The sequence below is a fragment of the Nerophis ophidion genome, linkage group LG10 (genome assembly GCF_033978795.1).
Source record: "Nerophis ophidion isolate RoL-2023_Sa linkage group LG10, RoL_Noph_v1.0, whole genome shotgun sequence".
NCBI classification, from domain to species: domain Eukaryota; kingdom Metazoa; phylum Chordata; class Actinopteri; order Syngnathiformes; family Syngnathidae; genus Nerophis; species Nerophis ophidion.
The window spans coordinates 50,150,646-50,166,683 of NC_084620.1; the positions used below are offsets into that span (position 1 = coordinate 50,150,646).

At 36.2% G+C, this 16,038-nt stretch overlaps 1 protein-coding gene across 4 annotated transcripts in view; it reads right to left on the minus strand.

Moving 5' to 3' along the window:
- The window catches only part of plxnc1 (plexin C1), a 201,645-nt gene that overhangs the window by 20,318 nt on the left and 165,289 nt on the right, over positions 1–16,038 (minus strand). For 3 of the 4 annotated variants that reach the window (XM_061914034.1, XM_061914032.1, XM_061914031.1), the window contains 7 exons: positions 12,403–12,499; positions 12,232–12,333; positions 7,623–7,726; positions 5,462–5,503; positions 5,273–5,397; positions 5,001–5,199; positions 618–764 (listed from right to left, as the gene is read on the minus strand). In XM_061914034.1, the coding sequence (XP_061770018.1) occupies positions 618–764; positions 5,001–5,199; positions 5,273–5,397; positions 5,462–5,503; positions 7,623–7,726; positions 12,232–12,333; positions 12,403–12,499 (816 nt within the window). The remainder of the gene's footprint in view (positions 1–617; positions 765–5,000; positions 5,200–5,272; positions 5,398–5,461; positions 5,504–7,622; positions 7,727–12,231; positions 12,334–12,402; positions 12,500–16,038) is intronic. The other variant, XM_061914033.1, reaches the window with a different exon arrangement.

A 16,038-nucleotide genomic window follows, 5' to 3' on the forward strand; every position in this document is an offset into this window, starting at 1 on the left:
TGGACTCTCACTACTATGTTAGATCCACTATGGACTGGACTCTCACTATTATGTTAGATCCACTATGGACTGGACTCACACTATTATGTTAGCTCCACTATGGACTGGACTCTCACACTATTATGTTAGATCCACTATGGACTGGACTCTCACACTATTATGTTAGATACACTATAGACTGGACTCTCTAACTATTATGTTAGATCCCCTATGGACTGGATTGTCACTATTATGTTAGATCCACTATGGACTGGACCCTCACACTATTATGTTAGATCCACTATGGACTGGACTCTCACACTATTATGTTAGATCCACTGTGGACTGGACTCTCACACTATTATGTTAGATCCACTATGGACTGGACTCTCACACTATTATGTTAGATCCACTATAGACAGGACTCTCACACTATTATGTTAGATCCACTGTGGACTGGATTCTCACACTATTATGTTAGATCCACAATGGACTGGACTCTCACTATTATGTTGGATCCACTATAGACTGGACTCTCACACTATTATGTTAGATCCACTATGGACTGGACTCTCACTACATCTGTATCAATGTTTTCGTCCTGAAGCCTGAGTCCAGAGACCGAGGTAGTTCCCTACCAGCGGGCTGAAGTCCTGGGCCTGCCACAGCAGCCAGTCCTCACTGAGCGTGTAGAGTGCCTTCTCCGTCACGCGGTCCACCGGCCCTCGCGACATCTGCTGCGTGAGGGCGCTCACCAGCAGGAAGAGGTGCTGGCCCACACTCTCCTGCGCGCGCACACACACACACACGCACGCACGCACGCACACGCATACGCACACGCATACGCACACACACGTCAGAGTAGGGAGGAGCACCCGTCTGGGCAGCGCCAACACGGACTGGAAAGTGAAGCGCCAAGAAAAGTTTCGTCTGAAAGCTTCACTTCCTTACTTGTGTTGGCGCATCAATAACTTAACTAGTACTTTTTTAAAACAACAATAACCACTTTAATAATAACTTTACTGATACTTGTTTAAACAGCAACAACCACTTCAATAACCTAACTGGTACTTATTATTTAAACAACGATAACCACTTTGAAGGCCTACTGAAACGAGATTTTCTTATTTAAACGGGGATAGAAAGTCCATTCTATGTGTCATATTTGATCATTTCGCGATATTGCCATATTTTTGCTGGAAGGATTTAGTAGAAAACATCGACAATAGAGTTCGCAACTTTTGGTGCTGATAAAAAATTCTTGCCTTTACCGGAAGTCGCAGACGATGATGTCACAAGGGTGAGGGCTCCTCACATACTCACATTGTTTTTAATGGGAGCCTCCAGCAGCAAGAGCTATTCGGACCGAGAAAACGTCAATTTCCCCATTAATTTGAGCGATGATGAAAGACTCGTGAATGATGATATTGATAGCGAAGGACTAGGGGAAAAAAAAAAAAGGCGATTGCATTGGGAGGGATTCAGATGTTTTTAGACACATTTACTAGGATAATTCTGGGAAATCCCTTATCTTTCTATTGTGTTGCTAGTGTTTTAGTGAGATGAAATAGTACCTGACAGTCGTAGGGGTATGTCCACGGGTGTCTTGAGGCCAGTGTCTGAGGGAAGTCGACGGCAGATACAAGGACGGCGCAAACTCCACAGATCTCCGGTAAGAGGCGACTTTTTAACACAATTTTCTCACCAAAACCTGCCGGTTGACAAGTGGTTGGGATCCATGTTCGCTTGACCGCTCAGATCCATAGTAAAGCTTCACCGTGTGTTTGTGTGGTTAAAGGCTAAAGCTCCCCAACTCCATCTTTGTACTTTGACTCCTCCATTATTAATTGAACAAATTGCAAAAGATTCAGCAACACAGATGTCCAGAATACTGTTTAATTGCGCGACGAAAAGAGACGACTTTTAGCCGCAAATAGTGCTGCGCTAATATTTCCCGACAGTCCGTGATGTCACGCGACGTTTTACAACAAGAAACTCCGCGGGAAATTTAAAATTGCAATTTAGTAAACTAAACCAGCTGTATTGGCATGTGTTGCAATGTTAATATTTTATCATTGATATATAAACTATCAGACTGCGTGGTCGGTAGTAGTGGGTTTCAGTAGGCCTTTAATAATAACTTTACTGATACTCTTTCAAACAATAACCACTTTAATAACTTAATTGGTATTTATTTAAACAACAATAACCACATTATTGATACTTATTATTGAAACAATAATAACCTCAATAACTTAACTGATACTTGTTTAAACAACAATAACCACTTCAATAATAACATTACTGATACATGTTTAAACAACAATAACCACTTTAATAATAATTTTACTGATACTTATTTAAACAACAATAACCACTTTAATAGTAACTTCACTTCAATAGTAACTTGAATGATACTCATTTAAACAACAATAACCACTTTAATAATAACTTAACTGGTACTTATTTATACAAAAATAACAACTTTAAAAATAACTTTACTGATACTTATTTAAACAACAATAACCACTTTAATAGTAACTTCACTTCAATAGTAACTTGAATGATACTCATTTAAACAACAATAACCACTTTCATAATAACTTAACTGGTACTTATTTATACAAAAATAACCACTTTAAAAATAACTTTACTGATACTTATTTAAACAACAATAACCACTTTAAAAATAACTTAACCGATACTTATTTAAACCACTTTAATACTTATTGTTTAAACAACAATAACCACTTTAATAACTTAACTGGTACTTATTCAAACAACAATACCCACTTTATTGGTACTTATTTAAAGAACAATAACCACTTTAATAACTTAACTAATCCTTAAACCACTATAATAACTTTGATAATTATTGTTTAAACTTGTATTAACTTAACTGGTACTTATTTAAACAACAATAACCACTTAATTGATACTTATTTAAACAACAATAACCACTTTAATAACTTTACTAATACTTATTTAAACAACAAAAACCCTTTTATTAACTTTATTGATACTTATTTAAACAACAGTAACCACTTTAATAACTTTATTGATACTTATTTAAACAACAATAACAACTATGATAACTTAACTGATACCTATTTAAAACACTTTAATAACTTTGATACTTATTGTTTCAACAACAATAACCCCTTTATTAACTTTACTGATACTTGTTTAAACCACAATGACCACTTCAATAACTTAAATGGTACTTATTTTTTTAAACAACAATAACCACTTTAATAATAACTTTACTAATACTTATTATTCAAACAACAATAACCACTTTAATAATAATTTTACTGGTACTTATTTGAACAACAATAACCACTTTAATAATAACTTTACCGATACTTATTTAAACCACTTTAATAACTTTGATACTTATTGTTTAAACAACAATAACCACTTTAATAACTTAACTGGTACTTATTTAAACAACAATAGCCACTTTATTGGTACTTATTTAAAGAACAATAACCATTATAATAACTTAACTGATACTTTAACCACTGTAATAACTTTGATAATTATTGTTTAAACATTAATAACTGTATTACCTTAACTGGTACTTATTTAAAAAACAATAACCACTTTATTGATACGTATTTAAACAACAATAACCACTTTAATAACTAAACCGATACTTATTCAAACCACTTTAATAACTTTGATACTTATTGTTTCAACAACAATAACCACTTTATTAACTTTACTGATACTTGTTTAAACCACAATGACCACTTCTATAACCTAACTGGTACTTATTTTTTAAACAATAACCACTTTAATAATAACTATACTAATACTTATTATTCAAACAACAATAACCACTTTAATAATAACTTTATCCATCCATCCATTTTCTACCGCTTATTCCCTTTTGGGGTCGCGGGGGGCGCTTACCGATACTTATTTAAACAACACTTTAATAACTTAACCGATACTTATTCAAACCAATTTAATAACTTTGATACTTACTGTTTAAACAACAAAAAACACTTTAATAACTTAACTGGTACTTACATAAAACAACAATATCCACTTTATTGGTACTTATTTAAAGAACAATAACCACTACAATAACTTAACTGATACTTTAACCACTGTAATAACTTTGATAATTATTGTTTAAATAACAATAACTGTATTACCTTAACTGATACTTATTTAAACAACAATAACCACTTTATTGATACTTATTTAAAGAACAATAAGCACTTTTATAACTTTACTGATACTTATTCAAACAACAATAACCCTTTTATTAACTTAACTGGTAATTATTTAAACAACAATAACCACTTTATTGTTACTTATTTAAAAAACAATAACCACTTTAATAACTTTACTGATATTTAAACAACAATAACCCTTTTATTAACTTTATTGATACTTATTTCAACAACAATAAGCACTTTTATAACTTTACTGATACTTATACAAACAACAATAACCCTTTTATTAACTTAACTGGTACTTATTTAAACAACAATAACCACTTTATTGTTACTTATCTAAAAAACAATAACCACTTTAATAACTTTACTGATACTTATTTAAACAACAATAACCCTTTTAACTTTATTGATACTTCTTTAAACAACAATAACCACTTTATTAACTTCATTGATACAGTATATGCATGTGTGTATGCATACATACATATACTGTATATGTATATATATTTTTATTAAGTGACTGTTCAACAATAAACAAATTATATGTTATACTCGAGGTCAACTAATAGTTGCAGCCTATAACGTAGTTTTGTTTGTTGTCACGCAAACTCAATGTTTTACGGCTGTTTTTCTCTAAACGGAAAAAGTTTTTCTCTAGTTCTATGTGCAGATAAAATTGAGCTCTCCCTGATTGGCGGCCTTGGCTTAACACTAGAGTAGTCTTACATCATAAAAGGGTCATAATATTGTGCCTTACGGAAAATATTCAAGGACGCATTGTAGCTCCAGTGGGAGAGCGGGGAGAAAGATGACATAACAGCTACACACCCTCAAGAAGCCGTAGAGGCAGACGGACATCCAGTTGGTAAGAAGTTTCTCCACCGTGCACTCGGTGCGCCGTAGCAACATTTTAGGCTGGGCGCTGCTGTTTTTCTGCATCAAGTCTTTCAGCAGGGCTTCCATCACTTCCGTCAGATAGGACAAGTTGCTGTGCAGCGCCACGGTCAGCAGGGACGCCAATGCACACCTGGAGCAGGTAGATAGGAGAAAAGGCGGGTCAAGGAGCGTTCGAACGCAGCAGCAGAGGACAGAACACTCACTTGTCTTTGATGGTGAAACTCTTCTGCTCCTCCACGGCGTGCACCATGGATGTAAGGAAGTGCTGGTCCTGGATCAGTTTGGACAGGCCCTGGCAACACTTGTCCAGATGCACCTTCACGCTCACCTGCTCCGCAATCAGGTAGCATGAGTCGCAATGCGCACGGCACACAGTTAGCGTCTTTACTTACCTGACTCACGTCGGCCATACACAATGCCATCAGGGCTTCATTCTAGAAAAATATTAAAACTATTACACCATTGAACCGGTACTTTTTACAGAAGGTATAGTACCGAATATGATTCGTTAGTACTATACTAATACCGGTACACTGTACAACCCTAATACATATACAAACCCCGTTTCCATACGAGTTGGGAAATTGTGTTAGATGTAAATATAAACAGAATACAATGACTTGCAAATCATTTTCAACCCATATTCAGTTGAATATGCTACAAAGACAACCTATTTGATGTTCAAACTGATAAAATAATTTTTTTTTGCAAATAATCATTAACTTTAGAATTTGATGCCAGCAACATGTGACAAAGAAGTTGGGAAAGGTGGCAATAAATACTGATAAAGTTAAGGAATGCTCATCAAACACTTATTTGGAACATCCCACAGGTGTGCAGGCTAATTGGGAACAGGTAGGTGCCGTGATTGGGTATAAAAACAGCTTCCCAAAAAATGCTCAGTCTTCCACAAGAAAGGATGGAGCGAGGTACAGCCCTTTGTCTAGAATTGCGTGAGCTAATAGTCAAACAGTTTAGAACAACGTTTCTCAAAGTGTAATAGCAAGAAATTTAGGGATTTCAACATCTACGGTCCATAATATCATCAAAAGGTTCAGAGAATCTGGAGAAATCACTCCACGTAAGCGGCAGGGCCGGAAAAACGACATTAAATGACCGTGACTTTCGATCCCTCAGACGGCACTGTATCAAAAACTGACATCAATCTCTAAAGGATATCACCACCTGGGCTCAGGAACACTTCAGAAAACCCCTGTTATTAAATACAGTTGGTCGCTACATCTGTAAGTGCAAGTTAAAGCTCTACTATGCAAAGCGAAAGCCATTTATCAACAACATCCAGAAACGCCGCCGGCTTCTCTGGGCCCAAGATCATCTAAGATGGACTGATGCAAAGTGGGAAAATGTTCTGTGGTCTGACGAGTCCACATTTTAAATTGTTTTTGGAAATAATCGACATCGTGTCATCCGGACCACAGGGGAAGCGAACCACCCAGACTGCTATCGACCCAAAGTTCAAAAGCCAGCATCTGTGATGGTATGGGAGTGCATTAGTGTCCAAGGCATGGGTAACTTACACATCTGTGAAGGCACCATTAAGGCTGAAAGGTACATACAGGTTTTGGAACAACATATGCTACCATCTAAGCGCCATCTTTTTCATGGACGCCCCTGCTTATTTCAGCAAGACAATGCCAAGCCACATTCAGCACGTGTTACAACAGCGTGGCTTTGTAAAAAACTAGTGCGGGTACTTTCCTGGCCCGCCTACAGTCCAGACCTTTCTCCCATCGAAAATGTGTGGCGCATTATGAAGTGTAAAATACGACAGCGGAGACCCCAGACTGTTGACCGACTGAAGCTCTACATAAAACAAGAATGGGAAAGAATTCCACTTTCTAAGCAGCAACAATTAGTTTCCTCAGTTCCCAAACGTTTGTTGAGTGTTGTCAAAAGAAAAGGTGATGTAACACTGTGGTGAACATGCCCTTTCCCAACTACTTTGGCACGTTTTGCAGCCATAAAATTCTAAGTTAAAAATTATTTGCAAAAAAAAATAAAGTTTATGAGTTTGTTTTTGTAGTGCATTCAATTGAACATGGGTTGATAATGATTTGCAAATCATTGAATTCCGTTTATATTTACATCTCACACAATTTCCCAACTCATATGGAAATGGGGTTTGTATTTACACATGAAAAATTGGATCAAAAAAGCTAACAGAGTATCTACGTATAAAATATTGCACAAAATAGGACTACATCATTTTTAGAATGGAAATATGAATCCACAGGAATCTATTGGATCTAATGGCGAGTATTTCCAGCTTTATTATACATTCACTCTCTTCTCTTTGAATGTGATGTATCACCTATAACCCATCAGATATTAAAGCCAAAAAAACTACTACTACACGCAAAAATGAGCAAAAAAACAAAAGTCTATGTAGAGATTTTTTGCAAAGGGAAAAGGCCAGGGGCTCCACTAATTCAACGTTATGGTGATTTTTTTTTGTATGTATTCATTTTTCATGCACTTATTTGCTATACTTATCTGTCACACGTGGAAGGCTGGTCTGTGAAAATAAGTTACCTCAGGAAAAAAGATTCGGGATGCAAAGTGCTTGTAGTCAAGGAATGGAATGGTGCTGACGTTTTCCATCAGGTCCGCCTTTTCCGTCTGCAGATCCACAAAACCTGTTGAGTGAGTGATTGTTGAGTGCACGCAAACTTTTGACTCGTACTGTCTATGTACTAGGGTTGTACGGCACACCGGTACTAGTATAGTATCGCGGTACTAATCAATCAAAAACAGTACTATACTCTGTTTGAAAAGTACGGAGCGTCGTCATGTCGTGACATTGCTGGTTTTACGAGCGGAGGAGCATGTTCGGCAGTGCACAGTCACAGAGTACTTACAAGCAGACACAGTGTGTAGACAGAAAAGGGAGAATGGACACATTTTGGCAGCTAACATCCATCTGCAGTCTGCACTGTCTTAGTTACTTCTAAATGACTAATCCTTTTCTCCATGGCAACAAATAAAGCAAGTTTCTTACAAGTATCATTATCACTGCAGGACGAGGAATAGCTAAACATGCTTCACTACACACCCTAGGAGAACACAATAGCTCACAGTGTAAACAATCGCCGTAGGTGGAATTACACCTGACATCCACTGTAATGATACCAAGTACAAGAGTATATCTAGTCGATACTACTGTGATTACGTCCATTTTTTAACAGTCACAAAAACGTTTTTCCTTTTTTAAAACTTCATATTTTGTTTTTCAAACTCAGTAAATACGTCCCTGGACACCTGAGGACTTTGAATATGACCAATGTATGATCCTGTAACTACTTGGTATCGGATCGATACTTAAATTTGTGGCATCATCTAAAATTAATGTAAAGTATCCAAACAACAGAAGAATACGTGATCATTACATTTTAACAGAAGTGGAGATAGTAGAAAATAAGCAGATATTAACAGGAAATGAACAAGTAGATTAATAATCAATTTTATAGAGCTTGTCCCTCATAATGTTGACAAAATAAAAGGTAGATAAATGACACAATACGTTACTGCATACGTCAGCAGACTAATTAGGATCCTTTGTTTGTTTACTTACTACTATAAGACAATTTGTCTAGTATGTTCACAATTTTATTTAAGGACTAAATTACAATAATGAATATATGTTTAATGTACCCTTTGTGAAAATAAAGCCAATGATGACATTTTTGTGGTCCCCTTTGTTTAGAAAAGTATCAAAATACATTTTGCTACCGGTACCAAAATATTAGTATCGGGACAACCGTAGTGTGTAAGTACTAGGTAGATATATACATATACTATTTTTATTGCCTATATTAGGGGTGTCCAAAGTTTGGTCCGGGTCATTTGCTGGCCCGCAGCTCATTTTTTAATCAGTACGCGTCACATTCCAAAATTACTATTACAAAAAAAACCCAAAAACAAGTAGAATAAAAGAACCAAAAGGTCAAATGTAACAAAAAGAAGTTGCAATGTTGAGTCTAATAATACAAAGTTGCCATGCAGGGTGTTTTCTTCTTCTTCTTTAAAACAGTCATTGTGTGTCACACCGCGGTGAAGGATGTCTTGTCTTGGTTTCTTTTGTCTTGTGAATTGCATGTTTTATTTTGAAAAGTAACTCCTCCTGTTTCAGATCACTTGCCCTTCTTCTTGTGTCATCAGTCTGACGTCATCCCTGACCCCTGATTGTTTCCACCCATTTCCCATTACCCTCATGTGTCGTATAAGCCCACGCCTCCCCTTGTTCTGTGCCAGATTGTCTCGAGCTTTCGTGCCTGTCTTGCATCCATGTCCATGCCTTGCCTCGTCCTGAATCCTGAATTCCCTCGCTGCTATTTTGAGTTTGACTTTTCTCCTCCTCAGTTGAGTGATTTTTGCTATTTAGTTTTTTCAACCGAAATGGTGCGTTATTTTTTCCTACGATTCTTTCTTTCACAAATTTTTGAGTGATTTTTTGTTAACCTTTATTAGATTAAGATTTAGTGAAGAAATTTTCATAGTCATGGTTTTCTTCCTCCTGTTAGAGTGTTTTATGTTAAGTTTTATAGCAGATACGGTGCGAATTACATGTCTTTGTTTTTGTGTTTTTCTCTTTTTAGGAGTGATCCTCGGTTGCTCCTTTTTTTTTTGGAACCTTTTTCCTCCACAGTTTTTTTAATTGTAGATAGTGTATTACTCTGACAATGGAGGTGAAAGAGCTGTCAAAATAAAAGCCTAACAAAAGTATCCCTACTCTGCATCTGAGTTCAATCCTTTGTCCAAGCCTGACACATTGATCACAAAATAATAATAAATCAAATTAATTGTTATGAATTATTGACATAATCAAGGCTCCAAATACTTCACATCAAATATTCCACTTTAAACATTTTTTTTGGGGGGGGGAAATATTGCATTATTGTTTTGTGTGTTTTCCTTGACAAAAAGGTCATAAAACAAACACAAAAAAATAATAAACATGTATAAACAATGCATTGATCTAAATTTTGATTTAGAGATTTAAGTGTTAAAAATTTAAATAAAATAAGTGTAATTTATTTTAAAACTTAATGATGCACTTTTAGTTCCCTAAAAATTGTTCGAAAAAAATAATGAATCAATATCATTATTATTATGAATTATTGACCTATTTAAGGCTCCAATTACGTCACATCAAATATTCCACTTTAAACATTTTGGGGGGGGGGGAAATATTGCATAGTTATTTTGTGCGTTTTCTTTCACAAAAAGGTCATAAAACAAACAAAAAAATAAAAATGTATTAACAATGTATAGATCTGAATTTGATTTAGAGATTTAAGTGTTGAAAATTAAAAAAAATTAAATAGAATAACTTATTTTCACAGTTTATGATGCACTTTTAAATCCCCCAAAATCGCTCGAATAAAACAATGAATCAATATTGTTATGGATTATTGACCTATTTATGGCTCCAATTACATCACATCAAATATTCCACTTTAAAGCATTATTTGGGGGGAAACATTGTGTTGAAATGTTGTGTTCCTTTCACAGAATGGCCTGGGAACAGTATTATTTTTTAAAACTTTATACAAATAGACCTGAAGTTGAGGGAGAGATTTAAGAGTTGAATAATAATAAAAATAAATGTAAGTTATTTCTAACATTTTAGTGACTGACACCCTTCCGGGACCAAACTTGAGGTGAGCACTAAAGGTTAAAAAGTCCAGTTGGGATGGATTGAATATCCTGATATTCATATATTATCATATTGCTTCAATTTCTCACATCTTTGTGTCATAATTAGACTCAGACTTCATTTTTATTGTCAATCAAATTTGAACTTTACAGTACAGATAAGAACAAAATTGTGTTGCATTAGCTCATGGTAGTGCAGGATAAAAAAGCAATAAGGTGCATATATAAATAAATAGATGACTGTACAGATAAATATATTGCACTTTTGCATATGCATCCACATTTATGGATGTATGTTATATTGTCTTCATATTCCAGCCAGTTAATCCATTTTTTGGGGGAATTGATGGGATTATTTTAATGGTGTTAATGGTAATTTTAATTACAATGGTCAGCTGATTTAAACAACAAAAAAACGCTGAGCCAGAATTTTATCGGCCCCAATTAGGAACTGGTACCAAAAAATACCGGTACTCCGCAAACCCCAGTAAGTCTCCCTACTAACTCAGCAGTGGCTCCAAGGAAATGCCCCCCTCTACCTCAAAGAACTACTCACCCCCAAATCCTTCACACGACACCTCCGCTCCAAACAGGCTAACCTCCTCCAACCTCCAAGGACAAAGCAACGAACTATGGGAGACCGGGCTTTCTGCTCTGCTGCTCCCAGTCTGTGGAACGGTCTCCCTGACCACCTGAAGGCACCACAGACTGTGGATGCTTTTAGAAAAGGCTTATAAACCCTTCTTTAAAAAAAACATTTTTATATGCATACTAGTTCTAGCTATTAGGCTGTTCTAGTTTTTATATTTTATTATCTTTTTATTATTATTATTATTATTATTATTTTTTAAATACACTGTAGTACTTTGAAGTTGTTCGCTCAATGTAAAGTGCTTTTTACAAATAAAATCTATTATTATTATTAAATTAATTATAATAATAAACCTTTACTGCTCTTCTACTGCTCTTTGTAAATATTCGCTGGCTTGGTTTTTGTCTGTTTTTATCTCATTTTCAATGTATTAATACTGTATTATTATTCTCTCTATTGTGTTTATTCTGTTTATCCAACTGTTTTTGTTGAAGCCTAAACACAACACAATATTGTTCTGCAAATGACAATAAAGAATCTGAAGTGCGTTCGTGATGAGAACCCTGTCTTACATTCTGATTCTCCCGGAACCGTGGCAACTTGTACACCTTTATTCCGATTTTTGATGCTCAGTACGGCGACCGGAATAATTAGTTTCCACAGAGGCGGCCAGCAGCTAACAGTGTGTCTCCACACGTCAGGTGCTGTATTGGTTTTGTCTTTGAAAAAATTTTTTTTTTAAATTTTTCAGTGTGCGGCCCTTTGCGGAACGAGTTTAGACACCCCTGGCCTAAACGAAGTGGTCTTTTCAAGCCACCTGTGCAGAAATAGACGAGGACGACGGGGAGGAATAATGTAGATAACTTTAGACGTCAACGTCATGGTGTGACACACCTTGTCTGATGTCGTTACGGATGTCGAGCTCCAGGTTTTCCATTCGCTTATTCATCTTCACAGTGAGCTGCTGCTGCTGGCGGCGGTAAACCACGAGCACCACTGACACAGACCAGACAAAAACAATGAGGGCCACAATCAAATCATACGTCCTGATAGAAAGGTGCTAACCCAATATGATGGCGGGGATCAGCAGGAGGACGAGCAGCATCAGAGCAAACCGATGTGATGTGTTCTGCAACATTATAGTCTTCTCTCCATATTTGACCTGCAAGGCAAAACACTCAAACCATTTCAATGACTATTTTTTTTTTAATTTTTTTAATTTTTTTAAACCAGGAAAAAAACAAAACCCAATTAGATTAAAAACCTCTTTTCCAAGGGAGTCCTGGCAAAGAGGCAGCAATCAAAAACAGTACTATACTCTGAAAAGTACCGGTTCGTCTTCATGTCATGATATTGCTGGTTTTATGAGCGGGGGAGCATGTTCGGCAGCGCGCACACACAGAGTACTTACAAGCAGACGCAGTGTGTAGACAGAAAAAAGGAGAACGGACAGATTTTGGTGTAGAAACTAAAGATAAAAGTGAAGTTATAACACTGAAACACCCCTCAGGAAGAGGTGCTTTGAGACATGGCTAGCTAGTTAGCGGCTAGCATCCAGTGTTTTAGCTACTTCTAAATCACTAATCTTAGCCTCCATGGCGACAAAGTAAGTTTCTTACATGTATCGTTATCACTGGAGGACGAGGAATATCTAAACATGCTTGACTACACACCGTAGGACAGTGGTTCTCAAATGGGGGTACGCGTTCCCCTGTGGGTACTTGAAGGTATGTCAAGGAGTACATGAGATTATTAAAAAAACTATAAAAAATAGCAACAATTCAAAAATACTCTTTTAATATATTTATTGAATAAGACGTCAAGAAAATATGTAAGTTGACATCTAGATTTTTTGTGCACATGTTCCATAAATATTTGTGTTAAAGATTTATTTTTTTGTGAAGAAATGTTTGGAATTAAGTTGATGAATCCAGATGGATCTCTATTACAATCCCCAAAGAGGGCACTTTAAGTTGATGATTACTTCTAAGTGAAAACAACTTTATTTATAATTGAATCACTAGTTTATTTTTCAACAAGTTTTTGGTTATTTTTATATCTTTTTTTTTCAAATAATTCAAGAAAGACCACTACAAATCAGCAATATATTGCATTGTTATCAAATTTAATAAATCAGAAACTGATGACATAGTGCTGTATTTTACTTATTTATCTCTTTTTTTCAACCAAAAATGCTTTTCTCTGATTAGGGGATACTTGAATTGAAAACATGTTCACAGGGGGTACCTTACTGAAAAAAGATTGAGATCCACTGCCGTAGGAGGATACAATAGCTCACCGGCGTCACAATGTAAACAAACTCCATGGGTGGATCTACACCTGACATCTACTGTAATGATACCAAATACAAGTGGGTATCTAGTTTTAAAATGTATATTATGTTTGTAAACTTGGTAAATACGCTTCTGGACACATGAGGACTTCGAATATGACCAATGTATGGTCCTGTAACTACTTGGTATCGGATCGATACTTAAATTTGTGGTATCATTAAAACTAATGTAAAGTATCAAAGAAGAGAAGTTACAGAAACGTTACACATTCAGTTACATTACCATGACACATAAAACTGACAGGAAAGAACATCAAGTAAAACTATTTACCCTATTTTTCGGACCATAGGGCGCACCGGATTAAAAAGGTGCATGTCAGGTTCAAACACTGATGACATCTATTAAAACAGACAAGTAGCTGAGATAGGCGCCAGCGCCCCCCGCGACCCCAAAAGGGAATAAGCGGTAGAAAATGGATGGATGGAAGAAGCAAGGAATCATGCAGAGACAGAGTTCAATTTAGCTCATGAGGAGAACGCATGGAGCTGCACACTTTGTCACAGTCAAAAGTTTACATACACTTGAGAAGAACATAATGTCATGGCTGTCTTAAGTTTCCAATAATTTCTACAACTCTTTTTGTTGTGTGTGATAAAATGATTGGAGCACATATTTGTAGGTCACAAAAGACATTCATGAATTTTGGGTTCTTTTATGAATTTATTATGGCTCTACTGAAAATGTGAGGGTCAAAAGTATGCATACACCAATGTTAATATTTGCTTACATGTCTCTTGGCAAGTTTTACTGCAATAAGGCGCTTTTGGTAGCCATCCACAAGCTTCTGCTTGAATTTTTGACCACTCCTCTTGACAAAATTGGTGCAGTTCAGCTAAATTTGTTGGTTTTCTGACATGGACTTGTTTCTTCAGCATTGTCCACACGTTTAAGTCAGGACTTTAGGAAGGCCATTCTAAAACCTTCATTCTAGCCTGATGTAGCCATTCTTTCATCACTTTTTGGGGTCATTGTCCTGTTGGAACACCCAACTGTGCCCAAGACCCAACCTCCGGGCTGATGATTTTAGCTTGTCCTGAAGAATTTGAAGGCAATCCTCCTATTCCATTGTCCCATTTACTCCCTGCAAAGCACCATTCCATTGGCAGCAAAACACACCCAGAGCATAATACTACCACCACCATGTTTGACGGTAGGTATGGTGTTCCTGGGATTAAAGGCCTCACCTTTTCTCCACCAAATTTATTGCTGGGTATTGTGTCCATATACCTTTTTTTTGTTTCATCTGACATCACATGGACAAAGATAAGACCTTCTGGAGGAAAGTTATGTGGTCAGATGACACAAAAATGGAGCTGTTTTGCCACAATACCCAGCAATAAGTTGCTGGGTACAAATGTAATCAGGCAATAGTCCCAGCAATATGCAATATGACCCCAAACATTGAGACTTTATTTGATTGAGACTTTCATTAACAGATGACACAGTACAGTACAGCACATATTCCGTACAATTATCCACTAAATGATAACACCCGAATAATACGTTAATCAATTCATGGTAAAGTTACATTGTTTAATGCATTCAGCAGGGCATCACAGCAAAATTAGGCATAATAAAGTGTTAATTCCACAACTGTATATATATCGGTATCGGTAATTAAGAGTTAATTAAAAGTTAATTCATTGTAACTCGTCAAAAGTGGTAAAGGAATGGCTAAATCAGGCTAGAATGAAAGTTTTAGAATGGCCTTCCCAGAGTCCTGACAAAAATGTGTGGACAATGCTGAAGAAACAATTCCATGTCAGAAAACCAACAAATTTAGCTGAACTGCACTAATTTTGTCAAGATGAGTAGTCAAAAATTCAAGCAGAAGCTGGTGGATGGCTACCAAAAGTGCCTCATTGCAGTCAAACTTGCCAAGGGACATGTAAGCAAATATTAACATTGCTGTATGTATACTTTTGACCCTCACATTTTCAGTAGAGCCATAATAAATTCATAAAAGAAGCAAACTTCATGAATGTTTTTTGTGACCAACAAGCATGTGCTCCAATTACTACAAGAGTTGTAGAAATCATTGGAAACTTAAGACAGCCATGACATGATGTTCTTCAAAAGTGTATGTAAACCTTTGACCATGACTATATGAACTTTACACTACTTTATATTAGAAATGCAACAGCGGAATATGAATAAGAAGGTACAGAAAAAGAAGAGGCTCATTGTCTACGGTGTTGCCACGGACTACAAAGGCAAATTTTCAAAACTGATGCAGATCTCAAATACACATCAGCAGGTACCAGAAGGTAAGAAAAGTTGTTTTGTCATAATATTGCGAAACAAAACGCTAGGTAATGTCTGCTAATAGGTCCCATTTTGCGGTCCT